We start from the raw sequence: 18,448 nt of genomic DNA, 5'->3' as shown, positions 1-18,448 counted from the left end.
TAGTCCCTCTGATTCGCATGTGGCAGACCATGTAGATATGTTTGGATTTCGTTAGTGTTACTCTACATGTGTGGATAAACACAGAAATATACCCTCAAAGCATCCTTTTCCAAACCTGCTTTCAGCACACACTGTAAGATGGAAAGATCTTGAGGCTGTATTATACTAGTGCAAATGGGAAACATTTGCGACCGTGCACTTTCTAATGGCAATTTCAGCAGAAGTGATACCAAAAAGAGAACAATTAACGCTCTAAAATTGTCATGTTATTTTACAGTTCGGAGTTTGAAGAAGTTACCATTGATCCAACTTGTAGTTGGAGGCCGGTTCCTATAAAGTCAGACATTCACATCAAAGATGACCCCGATGGCATTCCCTCTAAAAGATTTAAAACCATGAGTCCAAGCCAGATGATTATGCCAAATGTGATGGAGATGATTGCAGCTTTGGGTCCTGGCCCATCACCCTACCCATCCCTCCCACCTCCTCCGGGAGGCAACAACTCCACTGACTATGGTAACCAAGGTTAGTTTTACAGTTTTGTGTGCCTCAGTAGTCACTCTCGAGACCGTTGGTTCAGTCAGCCATGAGATTCAGGCACATCAATGCCCTTCTAGAGATTTACAAGGAAAGCAAAATGTATACAGCTGCAGTTCTGAAATTCTGCATCAGTCCTTTCATTTAAGATTCATCTGTTTAGAGGAAAATGTCTTTTAATAAGTAAATTGATGATTGTCATATTTATTGCTATGCAGCCCCCAAATCAATAGACGTTATATGTTACGTTACGTATTCGTGGTCTGCCACAGTATACATCTTTCCTCATTCTTTTCTGTCCGTTTTCCTTCTGTTCCCCTCTGATTCAAGTGATGGCTCCTGGTACTACAGTGGTTACAAAGTAGAAAACCTGACCTTTTAGCCCTCTTACTTGGGCCATTGAGCTTCACCAGTGGCCAGGTGGTGACATTAGGAGTTATTGTAGGCCACTCAGAATGTGGATGACTTTTTAAGAGCCCTTCAGTGCTTTGTTAACACCTTTGCATTGCAAAATGACTTTTGAGTTCCTCTGCCATGTGTTCCCAGTCTGGGAAACATTGAACTAAATACAGACAGTGGAAATACCTTTTGAAATGACTGGTATATTGTGAATAACTAAATTACAGTGACAATTCTGAAGAGATGAAACCAGAGACTGTTCCTTTTGCAAGTAATGTGATATGACTCAGTTCAGCTCTGAGAAGAGACCAACTGTTCACACCATCAGAATCCCCAAATTGATTACAAGGTGATATATGTGCTTTTTGCAGGCGTTTGAAGAAAAATATAGATTGCATGCAAAATATGGTTAATTTACTCCAATGACTGCAAAACTGATGACAGATGATAAAACTTTTTAGGTTTTCAAACAGATGAATGATTACTATAACAAAGCCAAGAGCACTGAATCACAAATTTCTCACTCGTTTAGTAGGAGTGAAGTGCAGTCAGAACATGAGAACAGAGCCATCTATTCTTTGTCATCTTTCCGTGCCTTTTACTCAGGAGAGGACACAGTAGTCATGTAAATTGGGGCTTAGGAGTTGTTTAACAATTGCTGCCCAGACTGTTATTTCCCAGCCTCCCCTGTAGGTCCAGCGGCAGAGGCAGTCATTGCTTCCTGGAGCCCCGACTCATCAATGCCAGGTGAAACCCACACTGCTCTCCCTCTCCTGCCACAGGCATATCACCACAGGGCACTAGATTATCCTAAATGTCTTTACAGGTCTGTCTCTCAGCGCTTGGCACAGCTCTGGTCCCAGAGCAGGGCATGGTTCTGACTGACTGTAGCTCCCTGGGCATACTGCTTGTATCTTTGTTCTCCACCAAGACATGCAATGAAACTTAGTATTTAGAATTATGTAACGTCCTCTGATTAAACGCACTCTAGAACAAATTTATTATTATTACTACTGCCTTGACATGCGTGGTTTATGTTTGTTTATTTGAATGTAGCAGTAAGCATACAAAAGTATAATTTGTAAATAAAACAAATACTTAGTACTAGAAGACTTTACTCCAGCACGCTGCTATTAAGTCTTTCCCAGGATCAGTTACGTTCTGTGAGACTCATCCATTTGCAGATTAACAAAGTGAGAATTAGGAAGGCTCTACAGTATTTACATGATAGATCAAAGTCCTGACGTCTTTGAGAAATACTCTTACATGGCTAATGACTTCTATTCCTCTGAGATTAGACTTCTACTTAAAATGAGCTGTGCTGAAAAGTAAATGATGCAGATACTTCAGTTTGACAAAGTCCCTTCTTGACTTGAACATTTAAAGCTGTTCTACTTCAGCTGACAAACTGCAGGCTCTCCATGCAAACTCCAAAGCTATTCTATTATTTCAGAGCATAATATCATCCAATTCAGTGGCTTATATGAAGACTCAGTGCCTTCATTTCAATTTTTACTGTTCATACCAAATAAACCACCAGAATTGGCCTCTCAGTTGGAAGTGTTAACAGAGGGACCTGATCAGAAAAGAATATGGAGAGAAAATTCCCTGTACTGTGATATATGCTTGCTTTAGAATTAAGGCGAAGCTCGCGGGGCTGAGGTGGTAAGGATCAAAAACATACTGATTGGGTTCACACAGTACTTGTCCAGAAGATAAGTGGAGGACTCCAGACCTGTTACTAAATAGTAAATGTTTGCGGGTTTAATCCAGATCATTTATTCCGAATTGGCATAGAATTTTGGTGCTTTGGTCTCAGACTGAAGTTAGGTAGGTTTCATAAATTCACTAATTTTCTTTTAGGAATTTGTGTATCCACATTCTGAAACACTCGCTACAGGCAGTGAGTTTGTAACACTGAAAATCAGAGGAATGGATGTGTTTTCTATAGGGGACCGTCAGCATACTATTTCCAGACAGCCAAGCGAATTTTGTTAAGTTTTGTGAGAACGAGGAGAATCACATCACAGACCCCAATTAGGCAGGAAGACCTCCTCTGCATTATCTAAATGGAAGCTGCATGTTTATACTGAAGAGGAGGAGGTAAAACAGACGCTGTGCTATGAACTAGTACTGTGGCAACTTCCTGATCTGTCAATTAGCTTCATCAGGAACTGAAGCAATTCTACAAAGCTACCGAGTGTATGGAAGTGTATATAAAAGAAATACAGGTGCCCTATGTATAATTTTGGACTTGGGCAGCCAGTCATGCTTGCACTGAGACACCTCCAGATGCAAATGCTCTATAGCATTTAATATCCCTTTGATTTCTCATCTCGTTTAAGTTAATGTGGTGACTCAGTAGTTTTTCAAAATGACAGCAGTGTTCAAGCAGTTACATAATGTACATGAATTACTATGAGGGATTCCTTGTAGTCTTGACAGTAGCCAGTATTTGAAAGCTAAGTGCCATGTTTTCCTCCCTCTTCCTCCAGCTCGCTCTAGCAGCAGAGTGCCATGTTGTCATGTTCAGCGTTCAGGTCAGCCCGGCGTGCTGTGCAGGGAGGCTGCCGTGCTGCACGGTTCTTAAAAGATACTCTGAGAGATCAATGTCAGGAAACGAAGGGTTTCTTTCACAGCAATGTCTGTTTCTCTTTTAGGCAACAGTTATCAAGGTCATGGCAATTTTGATTTTCCGCATGGGAATCCTGGTGGAACATCTATGAATGACTTCATGCATGGGCCACAGCTGTCACATCCCCCAGACATGCCAAGCAGCATGGCAACTCTTGACAAACCTCTCAGTCACCCCATGCAGGAATCTGTAAGTAACGGTACCGCGGATGTCGATTTTTCTTTGTGGGGGTAGAGAGCACTTGCCAGACTAGAGGACCTTGCTTGTGAATTGCTCTTACCTTCTGTGGATTCCTGACTTCGGCATTTCTTGAAATAGAGTAGTCCCTGAGAAAGAGAGTTAGAGATGCCATTTTCAGTTTCTGGCATTTTGGAGCTTGCAGAGAAGCATTTCTGATGATTTTGAATTGTCATTTAAGCTTGTTTATCTGAAGGAGACAACCTGGCTCTGTGGCTCTTGTGTTAATCATTGTGCTTTGCTCTGACACCTAAAAAAAACTAGACGTCATTCTGGAGACCAGCAGGGTCTGTGAACATCCATCCGCAACAGAGAGCTTGTTATAGCAAGACATTAACTGACTTCAAAGCAGGGACAGTATCTTGCCTGGCTTTGTTCCTTAGGGCAACATTTGCATCAAAACATTTTGAGGAGGAATTCTACCCAGGCAGAGTTACAGGCACCTTTAAGCTGTTGGGAACAGGACAAGCCTGTGGCATTCTAGGAGAGATGCTGCCCCTGCTCTGAGAGTGTAGGTGATTGAAAAATGGAGGCTCCTCAGATCTTAGATGGAGAGGCAGAATTGCGCGTTGGAAAGGCAGCTTGCTCAGAGCACCGAGTTTTATATACAGAATTTTATATCTAGAAAATACAGTACTGCAGCAACTAAGGCAATAGAAAAGCTACCAGCAGCATTTAGTTCTTCGGCTTGGCTAGTCATCTGTTTTAACTTTGTGTGTGGTGTGTGCATGTGTGTGATTATATCCTTTTATATTCATTTAAGTTACAGAGAAGGGGCTCTATAGTGTGCTGTTACTGCACAGGAAGGATGTTTAACTTGACAAGTCATCTGTGCCATGTCTTTAGTGAGTACTAGAAAGTACAATTTCAGAATGTAATGAGGAAATGTGGTAGCAGATGCTTAGCACAAGCCTACTCCGTCAATGTCTCTTCTAGCTGGCAGTGGGTTTTCCAAGAAGGATGGTGAGAAATAGGAGGGGAGCAGAGAGGGAGTTCTTAGAATACCTTGGAGAGATCCCAAGTAACAGAAGACTGTCTGCAGAGGAAGAGTCCAGAAACCATAATGACTTTACCACATTACAGGCTAATAAACAACAGTACAAACATGCCGTATGCTTAGTTTTACTTTGGCAAATTCCACATACCCAGCCTAATGAGCAGTCTGAATTATCTGCATCAGAACCAACCGTAGAGTGTTAGAATATAGAAGTGAGGGGAATTGCTACCAACCTGCACCATCCATGCAAAGCTGCTTTCCTTTGAATCAAAGCCACGGGGAATTCTTCTTTGCCTCCCTTTACAAAACACACTTTAAAAAAAAGTCCTAAGGCAGGGTTACCAATTGACTTCATCAGCGTTAACTACTATACCTTTGCTAGTGTAGTTAGCCTGGTGAAATTTCTGAAGTGGTTGAAAATGAAAGTGAAGAACTTGTGGCTTTTTGTAAATTATACCGCTTACAGATAATAACAAGGGCAAAAGTTTCTCAAGGCTCTATGTGTTGCAGAACTGTAAGGGGATGCTGGGGCAAACATTAATAGATTTTTGGTTCCCTGGGCCAGTCTGTAGTAGATCTGATACTTGCTTATGATAGCTGGCAATTGAAGTAAACCTTTGCCTCACTTCTTTGCCCTCATCTACCATGATATGCAAGGTATATTCTTTGGGAAAGGCAAGTATCACTAAAGCAGCCTCCACCTAGTTTATGTCGATGGTTAATTTTCTCTACTAAGGATCAGTGTCCAGGTCCGTTACCACAGAGGAATTGGACTGACCTTGTGAATGTGGCCAGAAAGTCTTTAGGGTGCATTTGAAGGACTGTTAGTGCTTTAACTAGCTATTTCAGTACCATAAAGTCTCTGCTTTCCTCTTTCCTTTTTACCTTCTTCCTTTCTTCTTCCTCAAAAAATAAGCTTCCTGTAGCAGACACTTAGGAAACTCAGCTTTAAAATTACTGCTTTTTGAGAAATGCGTGACTTTAACACATTTCTTAAATTGCGTAACTGAATGTCTTCAGACAGGCATCTTTATATTAAAATAACTATAAATCATACTGCCTAGTTGAACTATAATTTTAAGAGATTGGCTGTGCTCTGACTGCTTTTCTGTCTCTCTGCATTTAAGGTGTATTTTGTTTTCATCTACTGTTTGTTTTGACCATTTCATGTTTATAGGGTCAGTCAGGATCAGACGTTTGATCTGTTTAGACCAGTGGCCTGTCTCTAACTGAACCTGACTGGTGCTGAATGCTGCTGAGGAAATTGCTAATTTTCCCATTATGAAGATTTATGTGGTGGCCTTCACACAGAGGTAGACAGAGAGAGTTGATCACCCCAGACATGCTCTGTAGGTCACTCCAGGAGATGCAGGTGCGTTTGTCAGACGTAGGTAGGGCTGGTGACAGGGACTAGGTTGTTGGCACGATCTTCTGTCAGCACTGGTGCTCCACTCCTGTAGGAAGAAGAAAAATTCAAGATCTGACATGTGGCTAGAAGAGAACCTCCTCCCCCAGTGTAAAGTGTTTTGAGAACTACAGAACAGATGCTTCTATGTCAGTGGAAGAGTGCTACAAGATAGCTGCCACAATTGCATCATTCTTATATTCAGAAATTGCAAACAAGTTTTAGGGGAAGGTGAATTCAGAGGTATCTCTAGCTTATCATTAAAGAGAATGTGAGAGGTGGTACATGACTGAGCATTGGATGGTCAGGCCATAGTTTCATATACACTTTAAGCTGGTATGAGCTGGTACTGCTGTAAAAAGATGTCATCACCCTTGTTGTTATTTTCACTTTTCCTCTCTTCTACACCAACACAAGTGTTATTGCAGCCATGAAGTGATCTGGATCAGGGTACTGATGTGGTTGAAAACTAATCCAACGAACAAAAAAAATGTTTAGCTTTGATCCATATCGGTTCCCCAGTTCAGTTTACTGCACATCTGCAAGAGTGCGCCTGATGACAAAGGCACGGATGGGAACACGTGGCTGAGAATGGCGGCGGGGCAGGACAGCCTCTTTCACGGGTCCTGCCGGCCAGCACGGCTTGCAGAGTCGGTAAAACTGTAACCTCAATAGTGAAGTGAGATATAAACAATTGACTTAACCTGCTGATCTTTTTTCCACTATCAACTTTCTTCTGAGATCAAAGGAATATTGTTCTGCAGCTGGCAAGTCCCCTTGCTCTACAGGGATCCATCTCAGCACTCCTACAAGTCACTCTTAGCCTTACAAAGAGTCGTGTTGGTTTGTGCTGTTAAACTGGAGATATAGTTGCTTCTGCTATAAACTTTTCTTTTACAGACTGTAAATGTGTTAAGAGTGCCAAAGTTTACGCTGTTAAAAAAAATCTCTGGAATTACTGTGCTATATAAACAAAGGCAGCTTTATTAGACTTTGCATTCATAACGTGGGTTAGTGTTTTTATAAAAAAAGGATGGGAGTTACAGACATAAGCTGAAGATGCCCAGATTGTATGTTTCTGTACCGCTGTGAACTTACTGTCAGTTAGCTGAATATAAATAGAAAAAATGTTAAAGTCATGAGCATTTTGCTTTCTCACAGATGGACTGGTGGAGTGTATGGTCTTGGATGAATAGTATAGTAAGTAGGATGGACTTAGAACCTGCAATGACTGTTTAAGATTATGATATCCCGCAGTATTATAACGAACAATATCCAGCAGTTATTCCAGGGCGCAAGATACTGCCTGCCTGACTATATATATATCTATATATATATACACACATATTTTTTATATTTTTTTATTTATACATATATATACACTCTCTATATAAAATTTCTAACCTGTTTATCTGCTCTGAAGTATGTCTGAGAACATATGACTGCCTCTTGGTTTAAATAATTATTTTTTATAAACATGCCAATATGACTCGTGCTTTGTATATTTGGGGATAAATCGAGACTTTCTGAGATAATCCTGTTCTGTTTTTTTGGAAACTCTTTTCCTGCTTTATCAACACTGTCTTAAATGCTTATTACTTTTTGTTATTATTAAGCCTTCTTAATTTCCACACTTTGTTGCACATGTCCTCAATGAACAGAGAAGGAAACAGTACAGGAAAAGAGTTTGGACAAACGTAAACTAATCATCCACTTTGACTTGCGTATTTGCAAAGTTTCTAGGCTGCAGATTCATTTACATTAAGGTGTGGTTTATGGGCAGATTTTGTACAAGTTTCCCCTAAGGTAACAACAGTGATGTTATATAATACCTTTCAAGTAGTGAAACTGTGACCGTGATGGAGGGAATAGTGTATCAGTACCTTTAACAGTTCTTTCAAACTCTCCCATGGGAAAGAGGCCTGAGTACACTGTTAAAGATAGAATCCTGCTTGTTTTCACCGGCCTTCGTTCTACCACACTATTGCAAAGGACCTCCATATAGTTGAGAATGAGTGTCCCAGTGTATCAATATTCAGTTTTCAGAAGTGTGGAGAGGTGATCTTTTTTAAATGCCTGTTTCTGTGATTTGTTTTTTTTAATTTTGTGGAAACATTTTAATTAAGCTTTGTAATAACCTCCCTTTTACTTGCCAAAATGGAAGATTAAGATTAAAATAACCTTGCAATTTGCTGTGATATGAAAGGGTCAATGCTGACATAGCATTTTGCTGGTTTCTGTTGGCTTGGCTGGATGAATTTCATGCTGTTGTTGTATGTATCTGTTCTTTTATTTCAGCTCCACTTTGTGGCAATATGTAGCATTTCTCAAAAAATGTTTACATTTGTTGCTCCTCCATATACCCAATTAACATGAGACAACTGATTCTAAAAAGTTCATATACTTCTTTCTGATGGCACCAAAGTCTAATTCCAAAGAACGCACCAGCACGAGAGGTGACATGTAGCAGAAGGAAGAATTGGGCTTGTGCATTTTTGTTGCTTCTCTGTAATGTGAGAAAGATTTTCCCCCTCTTCCTTCAGTAATAGGCTTTGGAGGATGTATTTGGTTTGGTGGTTTACTCCCCACAGAAAACATAAAAAATACCAAGTCTAACCTCATGTGTTTTTGCTAGAGAGCTTGGCTTATCCAGCTATGAATGCAAAATAGAAGTGCATTCTGTTATGCAGTCTTTGCCCAGTTTAAGCTAGCACGTTTCGCTTTGCAGTCAGGCGGGGGGCCGGCAGGTACACCGTCGCCTCTGGCAGCTTTGCTGATGGGTGGGCAGCTCCCTAACTGGGGCAACTTGATTATTTTCTGTCATCTGAACCCACAGATATCAGCTAAGAAAATCTTCCACCCTCACAAGAGATGTTACGTTCACACCCAAAAAGGGGGAGGGGGTGGTGTTTGCCAGATGTTTGTAATGGTCTGAAACAAGCCCGGGCTGCAGCGGCAGGAAAGCTGCCCAAGAGGGAGTCCGGGCAGAAATCCCGAATTTTCTCCGTGAATCAGCTTCCTGGCACAGGGATCCTTATTCTGCAAATTCTCCAGTCGTTCATGGAATTTTTCAGGGAAAAAGCAGCTGCCTCGCTAATGTCCAACAGCACTGTAAGCCTGCTCCCCTCTTTGGGGTTTGTTATTTTGCATCTTTAAGCGCAGTTTCCCACATCACACTGAAGCAAAGCACCAGCACAAATCCAGCGTGTTTATCTCCCATTGCAGATAACCTTTAAAAAGCCGAAACGTTTCCTCTGGCATTGGGATATGGAGTTTTTGTTTCCAGTTGCGCTTTTTTTTTTTTGTTTTCTTTTTCGATTTATTTAATTTATTTCTTTTTTAACATGCAGTTACAGCGTCAGGCACCTCGAGCACTGTACCTTGTGGCCTCACTTTCTTTTCCTGCTTTTTTCCTCCTCCGCAGATCCCTCATCCTGGCAGCACTGATCAGTCCCATAGTTCCATGCAGCAAGGTTTGCACGTCCCTCACCCCAGCAGCCAGTCAGGGCAGCCATTACATCACAGCGGGCCTCCTGCACAGCAGTCCCGGCAGCCGCCCCCGGCCGCTTCTAGCAACCATCCACACAGTGACCTGACCTTTAATCCCTCCTCAGCCTTAGAGGGTCAGGCTGGTGGACAGGGAGCACCTGACATGCCGGAGCCCTCGCTGGATGTAAGTCTGTGTCATACTGTCATCTGCCTGCCGTAGCGTGCGCTTCCCACCGCGGCGGGAGGGCGGGGGGAGCGGGGCCGGGGGCCGCTCGCTCCGCACATGCCATCGTTTCATGCTTTGGTGCCTAGGTGTAGCCGCTGCAGCTGAGGTGACCGGGCGCTCCTGGCTTGCTGTGAAACCTTTCTGTTTGAAGCAGCTGCATGACATGCAAGCCATATCCTCTCTCTAGCGTGAAGGCAGGCGTTTCTTAGGACAGCAATCTAGGCACCGGATCTGGGGGGGGGTTTCTCCCACTCCCCCTTGTCACCCTCATCGTCGGACAGGGAATCAGTCCTGTGTGTTAAAGTCTCGACCTTGAAGTCATCACGGTGCCTGAACCAGAGGAAGAACCGGTGCTGTGGTCAGCCTGTGGACTGCAGCGCCCTGAGCGAGGCACGTGCCAGCCCCGCGGCTGCCCCGCTGCCCTAGGGAGCAGGGGTCCGTGCCGGTGCCCGCAGCGTGCTGCACCGCCCCGTCCTCCCTGGGGCTGTCGCGGGGCTGTGCTGCTCGGCGCGCACACGTGCTGCTAGCTCAGCAGCAAAAATCCTTCCTGCCGAGATGCAGAACTGCTGGCTAGGTATTCCCAACAGGAAGATAACCAGTGACAATGTCTTTTACCTCCTGAGTCAGTATTTAAGACAGCTTATGACTAAATGAAGATAAATCAATTTCCTAGGTTAAGGCCAAAAGTAATCTCTCTCTGACTGTCCATTCACTAGTGCCGGAAATGAACTGTCTTGAGGAATCCTTCTGGTTAACCAAGTATACCGCTGCATTTAAATTTCTTAGCGCTAGGGCTGGATTTTTGTTTTGAGTCATGTGTTCCCGTATTCGTATCTGCTGTCTGTTCCAAAGTCTGTTGCACAATATAATTTTCTTAAAGGAATGTTCACCTTTGTGCCTCGGATTTATATCTGTATTTACTGTTGTTGTATACTTACATGTTCCCTGTCGCAAAGTAGCGCTGTGCCCTTACATAGGCTCCCAGAGGGAAGGGAAAGGAGGAAGGGGGAGAGATGGATGCTCCAATTCCTGTGATATGTTCTAGGTGGAGCGACTCCTAAATGAACCAGGCTCTGCTGCTGTTTCACACAACAGCATCACTTGGAAATCCTTTGGGGACTTCAGGTCATGGGGCAATTAGAGGTCTGAACCCCTAAGGAACCTATATGAATAATATTAATAGGTCAAATAAAAATGTCGTTTTCTCTTCAAATATTTAAGTAACAGGAAGTATGCTGTTATGGGTCAGGCACTTACTCTTTGGTGAAAAGCAAGTAGAAAAACCTGCACATTTTATCACAGCACAGTGGTTATCAGTAATAGAGTCGTGCAGGATTCTTAATAGGAGACTAGAATTGTCTTAGCTGAATGAGAAGGCCAGCGCTGTAGAAGGCGGGGGGTAGAGTTCTTTGAAGCTCAACCATGATCGGATGACTTATTTTAATGGGTTTAACCTTTAATGGCTGTGTTGTGGAGCTAGGCTGAATAAATTACCGTGCAGCATAATCTGTGGACTAAACACAAGCTGTGGAAGGTACCACGAGCGTCCACCGGCCGTGGTCTGCTCCCTGCTGAGCACAGCCATGCTCATTCCTTACCACCTCAGTGCAACACACTCCAAGGTTTAACCTGGGTAAAAAAGGTGTACCTTATACAGATAATCTGTTCTTGTGTTTACACAGCAGAGGTACAAGACTCAGATGACCATGTAGGCCATTAAAGTATTGAAGTGTTTGGTTTAGGGACACCAGGTGCATTCTCCAAAGTCTGCCCCCAAGCCCTAGTACCTTCCTGCAGCGGCTGCCTTCCCGACAGCAGCACCCTTGTTCTCCTCTGTGTCTCTTCCTTCTGCTCCCACACCATGGCCTCAGCTCCATCCAAATGCACTTCTTTGCGAGCACTGTTTTCTCAGTCAGCTGGGCAAAAGAGAGGATGGGCCCTCTGGCCCTTCTGATCCATGGGGAGGCTGGATGCAGCAGATGTTCCCGCTCCTGCAGCCACCAAGAAAGCTGCGGAGCCTGCGTGTCCCTTGGCTCACAGGTTGGCTGGGCAGGTGGCTCTGGGGACCACGTGTTGTGCAACCCTGGTGTATCCAGAGGTCCAGAAACACACCAGCATCCAGAAAGTCCCTGCTAATTTTCAGAAGCGCCACCCTCAGTCCTCTCCTTCCCCCTTCTCATCTTCTCCCCCTCTCCACTCTAGTACTGTGGCAAAATATCCACTGACTAGTAAAAATTAGATACGACTTCATTACAGGTTTTGGAAACACTTTAATCTTGAATTTTTGCTATTGCTTCTTCAAAACTTAGATAACTTCATCTTGAGGGATATTGAGCATATTGTTTAAAACTTTTCACCTTTCTAGGAAAGATCCCTTGCATACAAGAATGAGTCTCAGAGATATTATGTTACTTTTTAAGAATTAATTGAATTGTGAAATCTCTGTGACAAATTGAGCCATTTTTGCTTTCTATGTGTTGTTCATTGGGGCCACAGTTTTCTTATGGGATTCTGTACTAGGTAGTCATAAAAAGTTATGATAGCAGATGAAACACGTGCATTTAAATGCCCCGTATCTTTAGTCTAGTACTATAACAGTGGCATTTTTGCCTTTCATGTATGTTTTTGAATAAAAGATGGAAGTGTTTTGAGAAAAAAATCCTCTGTGAGATTCAGCTTATGTAAACTTGACATCACATTTTAAAAAAATGCTTAAGAAGTAATAAACTTCTTTTTGCATTTCATGTTTAGCTTATTTAAAAATATGCTCATTTAACATTAAAAGATGAAGCTGCATTTGCACAGGAGTAATAGAAGGATATAAATATAATACTAGCATGCTACATGTGATGCAGTCAAGCTTCTAGTTTTATAGTATTTGAAACCATAGAACAACTGAAGTGAATTTCTTGTAGGTACTATTGCATTTATTAAAGCAGTCCATATTTTCTGTCTTGGCCTTAAGAGAACACTGGATGTAAAGGGAGCTTATTACAAACTCTTCCCTGCCATTTTTTAAATATGACACTTTTGCTTTTTACCCCAGGGCATGGTGAGATGCAGAATAAACTGAAAAACATGTGCTGTTACAACACGCAGTAGTTAGGATTTGCTTGTTACCTGTCAGATCAAAAAGAATCTGAGCAATGTTTGGAAATAACATTTTCTGTTTGAAACACAGTGTTAGTAAAAATATGAATAAAGACTATTCCTTTTGATACTTCCAAACACTGTGGAGATTAGCTAGTGCATCTTCTGTTGAGGGGTGTTACACCCCTCACCCTCTAAAATGTCTTAAATTGCATGTAATGCTGTAGTCAGTGAGCACTTCCGAGCACTGTAAGCCATCACTGTCACAGAAAGAGAAAGGACTCGTCCACCTGCTTTGTCACTCCTTTCCCTGTACTCCTCCACACTGTTTTTTGCTCATTTCCCTCTCTTGTTTTACTGGGTTGGTTTTAACCCTAGCTGAGTTCCCTGATCCCATTCCCTGCCCCAGAGCTTACGTGAGCGCAGGAGGGGTCAGAGGGTGATACTGGGCGGCTTGATGGGTGAGGAAGGGGCAGGGCTGCCTCTTTCCGTAGCAGTGCAGGCTTGAAGTGGTCATCACAGGTGATGCTACCATGCGCGAGTCACGTACACCAGCTGTCTTTGATCTACTTTAAAGCTCAAATACATCTTACTCAAACTGCATGTTTGAAGTTTTTATTCAGTGTTTTATATGAAACTAACAAATATAACTAGCATATATCAAGAAGTCTTTGCCAGCGGCACTAGTGAGGAAATATACTCTGTTTATTGATGAACTTTATGATGGGGAGGTTGATTAAGAAATCCTAACTGAGATGATAATGTAACTCATAGCTTAAAAAAGGAGTTACACAGACTTTCCCACTGAAGTAGATACTGTATCATTTTAGGGTGTTAGGTTTGTGTCACTGTCTTCTGATTTATTCAGATATATACATATGAAAGCAAGTTTCCAGGAATGCGCACTATTTAATCCCTTTTTTCAACATGGTATTTCTGTTATCTGTAATTTTCCTTTTATCTTTATATTTTATAGCTGCTTCCAGAACTCACAAATCCAGATGAGCTGCTTTCGTACCTGGATCCTCCTGATTTGCCAAGCAATAGCAATGATGACCTTCTGTCTCTCTTTGAGAACAACTGAAACCATATGTATTCCCCCATCCCTTTCACTTGTTCACACGTGTGTGGCTGCACAGCGAGGAATCTTAACACTCCTTTTCCACAAAAGAAGAAAAAAAACCTCACAACTTGATCCAATGGTGCACTCCCTGCTTTCTTCATCTCAGAACTGCTTTTGTCAGCTTCACAGACTGTGAAAGTGACGGGAGAAAAAAATACAAAAAAATGCAGTAATCTCAGAGTCTGCCGTGCTACACATCACAACGAAGCATAGACAATTGTGCAGCTATTGGAAACCCCATTTGTTGTTCATCCTATAGAGAGAGAGTTCTGTGATAAACATAGTGTGAAGTATCTTGGCAAAAACAAATCTTGGCAAGGGAAGAAAAGGCAACAAAATGGACCTGTCTTTAATTGACCAGTCTCAGAATGTCCTTCCAACGCGTGTTCTTCCATTTTTTTTGAAACTGTATCTCCCCACCCCACTTGCCCTCTACCCCCCTCCAACCACAGGTTTGTGTTGGAGTAATTGTCCTGGTCACACACAAAAAAAAGAAAATCAAAACCCATTTAAAACTCCAAAAAGCACAAATCGTACAGTAAAGTGGCAGAGATAGGGGAAGAAATACAAGCTCATCAGAGGGGGACAGCAGTTAGCTAGTATGTCTTCAGTAATGGAGTCCTGAGAATCTCCGGGCTGCAGCCAAGTGTGTTTGTATTTATAAAAGTGCAGGAATCTTAGACACCTCTTTGCAAAGGATTCCTCTATTCAAACACACAGATTGAGGAAAAATAAAAAATACTTTCAGCTTTTAGTTCTTTTTTGTGGGTTTGGTTTCAAATCGGTACCATTCACGGCTGCATTAACACCCAACTGTTGAGATTGTTGTAATAGATCTTTTTGCCATGTATTCCATACAAAATGGAAAAGAGAGGGAGGGGGGAATACAAACCAAAATACTCTCAATTATCATCTTCAGCTTTCGGTTCCCTCAGTGTTTGTCTCATTCTTTGTACTGCAATCCAGAGTAAGACAAGCTGGGTTGAAGGCAGACAGGGAATCATTGCAGGATGGGGGGGAGAGTATCTGCATAATTATTTTTAATAATCAGATTGAAAAGGGGCATTGAAATCGGACAGACATCTTACAGCTTCTTTCTTGTTTTGCTTTATGTTCTATTTTCACGACTGTTACAAATAATCCAGGCTTTTTCTTTTCTCCTCCTTTTTTTCTTTTTTTTTTTCTTTTTTTTTCTTTTTAACTTTAGCTGCCAGGATGAGATCCTTCTCAGGAAGGAATGGGCATGGGGAGAATAAGTAATTGTTGGTAGATTGCTGCTGCCCTCAAGAGACCCTGATGCCACAGTCACCGTCTTGCCCCTGTGATCTGTGCTTCTCGTGTGGTTGCTTCTCCTGCATGAGCTTCCTATTGCTTCTGTGCCCATTTCTGTGCTCTTCGTCTCTCTCTCTCTGTCTCTCTCTCTCTTATAAATTATGTACAGTAGCTGTGTAAGAAGTGCATGTGTGCCAACTTTGCCCTTGTGGTGCAACATTTCAGCTTTTGCCCACTGTACAGTTATTGTTTTAGTTTCTTTTTGTTACTAAAGCAAATTTGACCCTACTCCTTTCCTCTTCCCAACTCCAATCAAATATCCCTTACTTGCTCGCAACAATATGTTTTAAACTTAAGTGCCAGACGAAATTTTGTTTGTTCCTGTCTGTTTGACTAGATAGTTTCTTAGCCCTCTGTGTTTAGTTTGCAATGCTGTAAATGGCATGCTATGTGCTTACAACTCTGGATTTGCTTTCCTCACCAAAGTCATTTTTGTAAATTCTTTGCAGTTTTTGTTTTATTTTGCTTTTTTTTGTTAACGTTTCCACCTACTGCTGTACATGCGTCGTGATATATATATGCTAGTCAGCAGCACCTTGCTGTAGATATTAAAGGAAATGGCGGTTTAGTTCTTTTATTTTCCAGTAGGAGTGTTGAATCTGTCAAACATATTATGTAGAGATGGTCCCACACTTATATTTTTCCTGTTTCAAGTTTTTTTAAGAAAGGCGCTGTTCATTATGCAAAATCAATTATTTTAAGAATTGCTATTGTAAATATCTCTGTGAATATTTTAGTATTGTCTTTGATAATATTCAACATTTTCATGATCTGGTTATACTTTTGCTGGTGTTTTTAAATACCTTGTCTGAAGAAAAATATGGGTCCTTTTTTAAAAAAGAAAATTTGAGGGTTCTTTAACAGAATAAGGGAGGTTTTTTCTTTTTTTTCCACACCCATTTTCTTTTGATAAATTAGCCCAAATTTCATACCCATTTCTGTGATGAATTGATATATCAGGCAGTACCTGGACAATCAGGGCCCAGTTCTGTCATGCAAACATAATAATAAGTGATTGCCTGGGGCAAAAATAACAACTAACCAACCAATGTTCGTTGACTGCGTGGGTGATTATGGGCTGGCTGTGGCAGATACTTTGTTCATTTGCCCAAGTCAGCAGAACACCTAGGACCAGCTGTCTGAACAGGAAAAGATGCACTAAGGCAAGCAGCAAGTGTATAAGGTACCATATTTATATCACTATACTGGTGTTCCAGGCTTTGAAGCTGGGGCACTTTAACACTTCGGGGTGTTGGTGGGTGGGGGAGGGAAACAATATAGTATATTTTATTCTGCTTAGAAGTGTCTTTTTTCTTATGTAGGCTTGACAACCTGTAGAGGATCTCTGCAGAATATTAAAGATACCTTGATATAATACATGGTAATATGGTTGTGGTGTGGTTCTACTATCACACGATTGCTAGGAAAGACCGTTCTTCAGTTACAGATGTGTTTTGTAGCCATTTTACTGTAGTAGTTTTCCCTTGTATTTTTGCTGCATTGTTTGTAAAGGTATTGAAGTCATTTGCAGGGGTGGCTAATGATAAACTGAACTTTATGCCCTTAGAGTTTGGGAGTGTTTTTGTTTTGGGGGGGAGTTTCTTAAGCCATAGGTTTTGGAATAAAGATGATTTTTCACTATTAGTTGGAACTGGCTGCTCAGATTTTTTTTGTAATTGAGTCTATTTAATGTTCCACCCTCCATTGTTTCCTGAGCAGCTAATTTAGGCACCTGAAATGATTTTTCTCTTAAACAAAACATTAGCGTTTTAAACCAGATATGTTAAGGACTGACCACTTGCTAACTGGTAGTATTTAAAATGTGTCATTTAAAAGTACCTGTTGGAAAGCATAAAGGGAAAAAAAAAACCCCATAGATATTAACAATATGTTTGGAGCAGTGTTCATATCTGCTTCGTACAGTAATTGAGAATTAAAGTGCATGGTTGACGTTTTTAAGTTTATAGAAATGTTTGGTTTCTAAGCAGGAGTTAGAGATAAAATACGATTTTTATCCATCACCCAAAGGTTGAACCTTTGAGACGGTTTTAAAACTCTGTCACCTAAAATCAGGTACTGTATAGTGGATTCAGTTTGAAAAAGTTCTAAATTAAAATTTAGGGGTTTTTTTTATCTTTTCACTGCCGTATTAAAGTTTAGAGGAAAAACCTAGCAAATAGGGTAATCACAGTCATTTTCTTTTAAAGCTTAATTATTATATGAAATTCCAGTAGTATTTTTATTCTGCTTTTTTGTTTGTTTACTTTTTAATTGTTTCCCTATGGAAGCTCATCTGGGAAAGAACCCACAGAGATCTACAGTTCTGCTGCCAAGACATTATTATAGGACTGACAGATACACGCCAATGTCTGCAGTGGAGACTCAAGGGACATCTGTACATATGTAAATGACAAATAGAGACATGTTAACAGAAATGCATTCATTTTCCTTGGAATGTGCATTGTTTTTATTTCGCAGGAAAAAAAGCTTGAAGCTCCATCTTATGTGGAAAATGAATCCTGTTTGTTAGCGTTTGTGAAGTCTCAGCATTTGTTTCACTTTCACTTCTGTAATATACTCTGATCTTTCATTTTGTTTTATCTACATGTAATATTTAGCTTACGTGTACTAGTCTATCACCTGTGTATTTTTAGGGTGCTACAGAAATAATGAAGAAAAATAAGGGGATTAAAAAAATTGTAACCAAATTCATACTTTGTACAATTTTTGATATCATGATCAGAGGAGAATTTAAAAAGTACAATCTGAAGTAACATGCAAAAATGGCCATTGTCCTTGTTTGTACATTGTATGTACAGTACAATGCAATCATTTCATACTTTAAACTGGTCAGAAAAATAATTGTGATTTTTAGTCTTGCAAAACTGTATGTAGTTAGATGATGTGACAACCTAATATTTATCTAATAAATATGTATTCAGATGAAACCTGTATATTAGGTGTTCATGTGGTTATTT

At 41.1% G+C, this 18,448-nt stretch overlaps 1 protein-coding gene across 15 annotated transcripts in view; it reads left to right on the top strand.

The window, feature by feature from the left end:
• Nucleotides 1-18,424, top strand: part of ZMIZ1 (zinc finger MIZ-type containing 1) — a 354,835-nt gene extending 336,411 nt beyond the window's left edge. For 14 of the 15 annotated variants that reach the window (XM_064513809.1, XM_064513810.1, XM_064513813.1 and 11 more), the window contains 4 exons: nucleotides 278-525; nucleotides 3,597-3,760; nucleotides 9,635-9,883; nucleotides 13,992-18,424. In XM_064513809.1, coding sequence (XP_064369879.1) covers nucleotides 278-525; nucleotides 3,597-3,760; nucleotides 9,635-9,883; nucleotides 13,992-14,099 — 769 coding nt within the window. In that variant the 3' untranslated portion in view covers nucleotides 14,100-18,424. The remainder of the gene's footprint in view (nucleotides 1-277; nucleotides 526-3,596; nucleotides 3,761-9,634; nucleotides 9,884-13,991) is intronic. The other variant, XM_064513817.1, reaches the window with a different exon arrangement.
• The last annotated feature ends 24 nt before the right edge of the window (nucleotides 18,425-18,448 follow it).

This window comes from Dromaius novaehollandiae, chromosome 6 (genome assembly GCF_036370855.1).
Source record: "Dromaius novaehollandiae isolate bDroNov1 chromosome 6, bDroNov1.hap1, whole genome shotgun sequence".
In the NCBI taxonomy this organism is placed as follows: domain Eukaryota; kingdom Metazoa; phylum Chordata; class Aves; order Casuariiformes; family Dromaiidae; genus Dromaius; species Dromaius novaehollandiae.
The sequence above is the reverse complement of the archived record's forward strand: the minus strand, read 5'-3'. Positions and strand labels throughout refer to the sequence as shown.